Here is a 1,282-nt window from a genome sequence, read left to right as displayed (position 1 = left end):
TAACGAGTCATGACGAGATCAAGGAGAAGACAAGGATCTTTGTCTTGTTCTTTGTTGGTCTAGCTGTCTTTTCTTTCTTGCTCAACATCATTCAACATTATAGTTTTGCTTACATGGGAGAGTACCTGACGAAACGTATCAGAGAGAAGATGCTCAAGAAGATACTGACCTTTGAAGTCAACTGGTTTGATGAAGAAGAGAACTCTAGTGGTGCAATTTGCTCAAGACTTGCAAAAGAAGCTAACTTGGTATGTCTCTTGAACTCTAGTCAGTGTGTACTACATTGCATTAGCCGCTTCAAATCAATAGCGTCTAACCGTATATAGACGGAAATATACTTTTATATAAATGATATATCTTATGAATATAAAATTTTATGTTATACATTAGTTTTAGAAACTTAGATAAATTATATTTCAAATATAAAATTCTATGTATAAAATAAATTTTAACATATAAATGGTGTCAAATTATAAATATAAATACATGTTTAATAAACAAAGATAAATAAACATATAAATCAAATAAATGGATTTAAATACGTAAAATAAATATAATTAATATGAATATAGTAATATATTTATTTTTGAATATTAATGCTTAGCATCTGCATAGACCATGCTCGACCACTGCGTAGCACCTGGACTTAAGAACACTGACGTTGTAATGTTTTGTTTTACCATAGGTGAGGTCGTTGGTTGGTGAACGAGTGTCATTGTTGGTACAAACCATAGCAGCAGTAGCCGTAGCTTGCACAGTAGGTTTAGTCATCGCTTGGCGACTAGCCATCGTGATGATCGCGGCACAGCCAGTCGTTGTAGTTTGCTTCTACACGCAACGCATTCTCCTCAAAACCATATCCAAGAAAGCAATCAAAGCGCAAGACGAGAGTAGCAAACTAGCAGCAGAAGCAGTCTCCAACATCCGAACCATCACATCTTTCTCATCACAAGAACGAATCTTGAAACTACTAAAAAGAGTTCAAGAAGGTCCAAGAAAGGAAAGCGTTCGCCAATCATGGCTAGCTGGAACCGTCCTCGCAACGTCACGAAGCCTTATAACATGCACTTCGGTTTTAAACTTCTGGTATGGTGGTAGACTCATCGATGATGGCAAGATGAAGGCGAAAGCATTCTTTGAGATTTTCTCGATATTTGTGAGTACCGGACGTGTTATAGCAGACGCTGGAAGCATGACGACCGATCTAGCTAAAGGCTCAGATGCGGTCGGGTCTGTGTTCGCAGTGTTGGACCGTTCCACGACCATTGAGCCGGAGAGTCCA

The 1,282-nt window shown here is 38.1% G+C and overlaps 1 protein-coding gene across 1 annotated transcript; it reads left to right on the top strand.

Annotated features, from left to right (window-relative positions):
• Nucleotides 1-13: 13 nt before the first annotated feature.
• LOC106321821 (ABC transporter B family member 17-like) lies at nt 14-1,269 on the top strand (the record flags this gene model as incomplete). Its single annotated transcript, XM_013760059.1, has 2 exons — nt 14-248; nt 686-1,269. Coding segments are annotated over exons 1-2 (719 nt in total), but the record flags the coding sequence as incomplete, so codon positions are not given.
• Between the last annotated feature and the right edge of the window lie 13 nt (nt 1,270-1,282).

The sequence above is a fragment of the Brassica oleracea genome, unplaced genomic scaffold (assembly GCF_000695525.1).
Source record: "Brassica oleracea var. oleracea cultivar TO1000 unplaced genomic scaffold, BOL UnpScaffold03169, whole genome shotgun sequence".
Taxonomy (NCBI): Eukaryota; Viridiplantae; Streptophyta; class Magnoliopsida; order Brassicales; family Brassicaceae; genus Brassica; species Brassica oleracea.
Note: the sequence above shows the minus strand (reverse complement) of the source record. Positions and strands in the feature narration are given on the sequence as shown.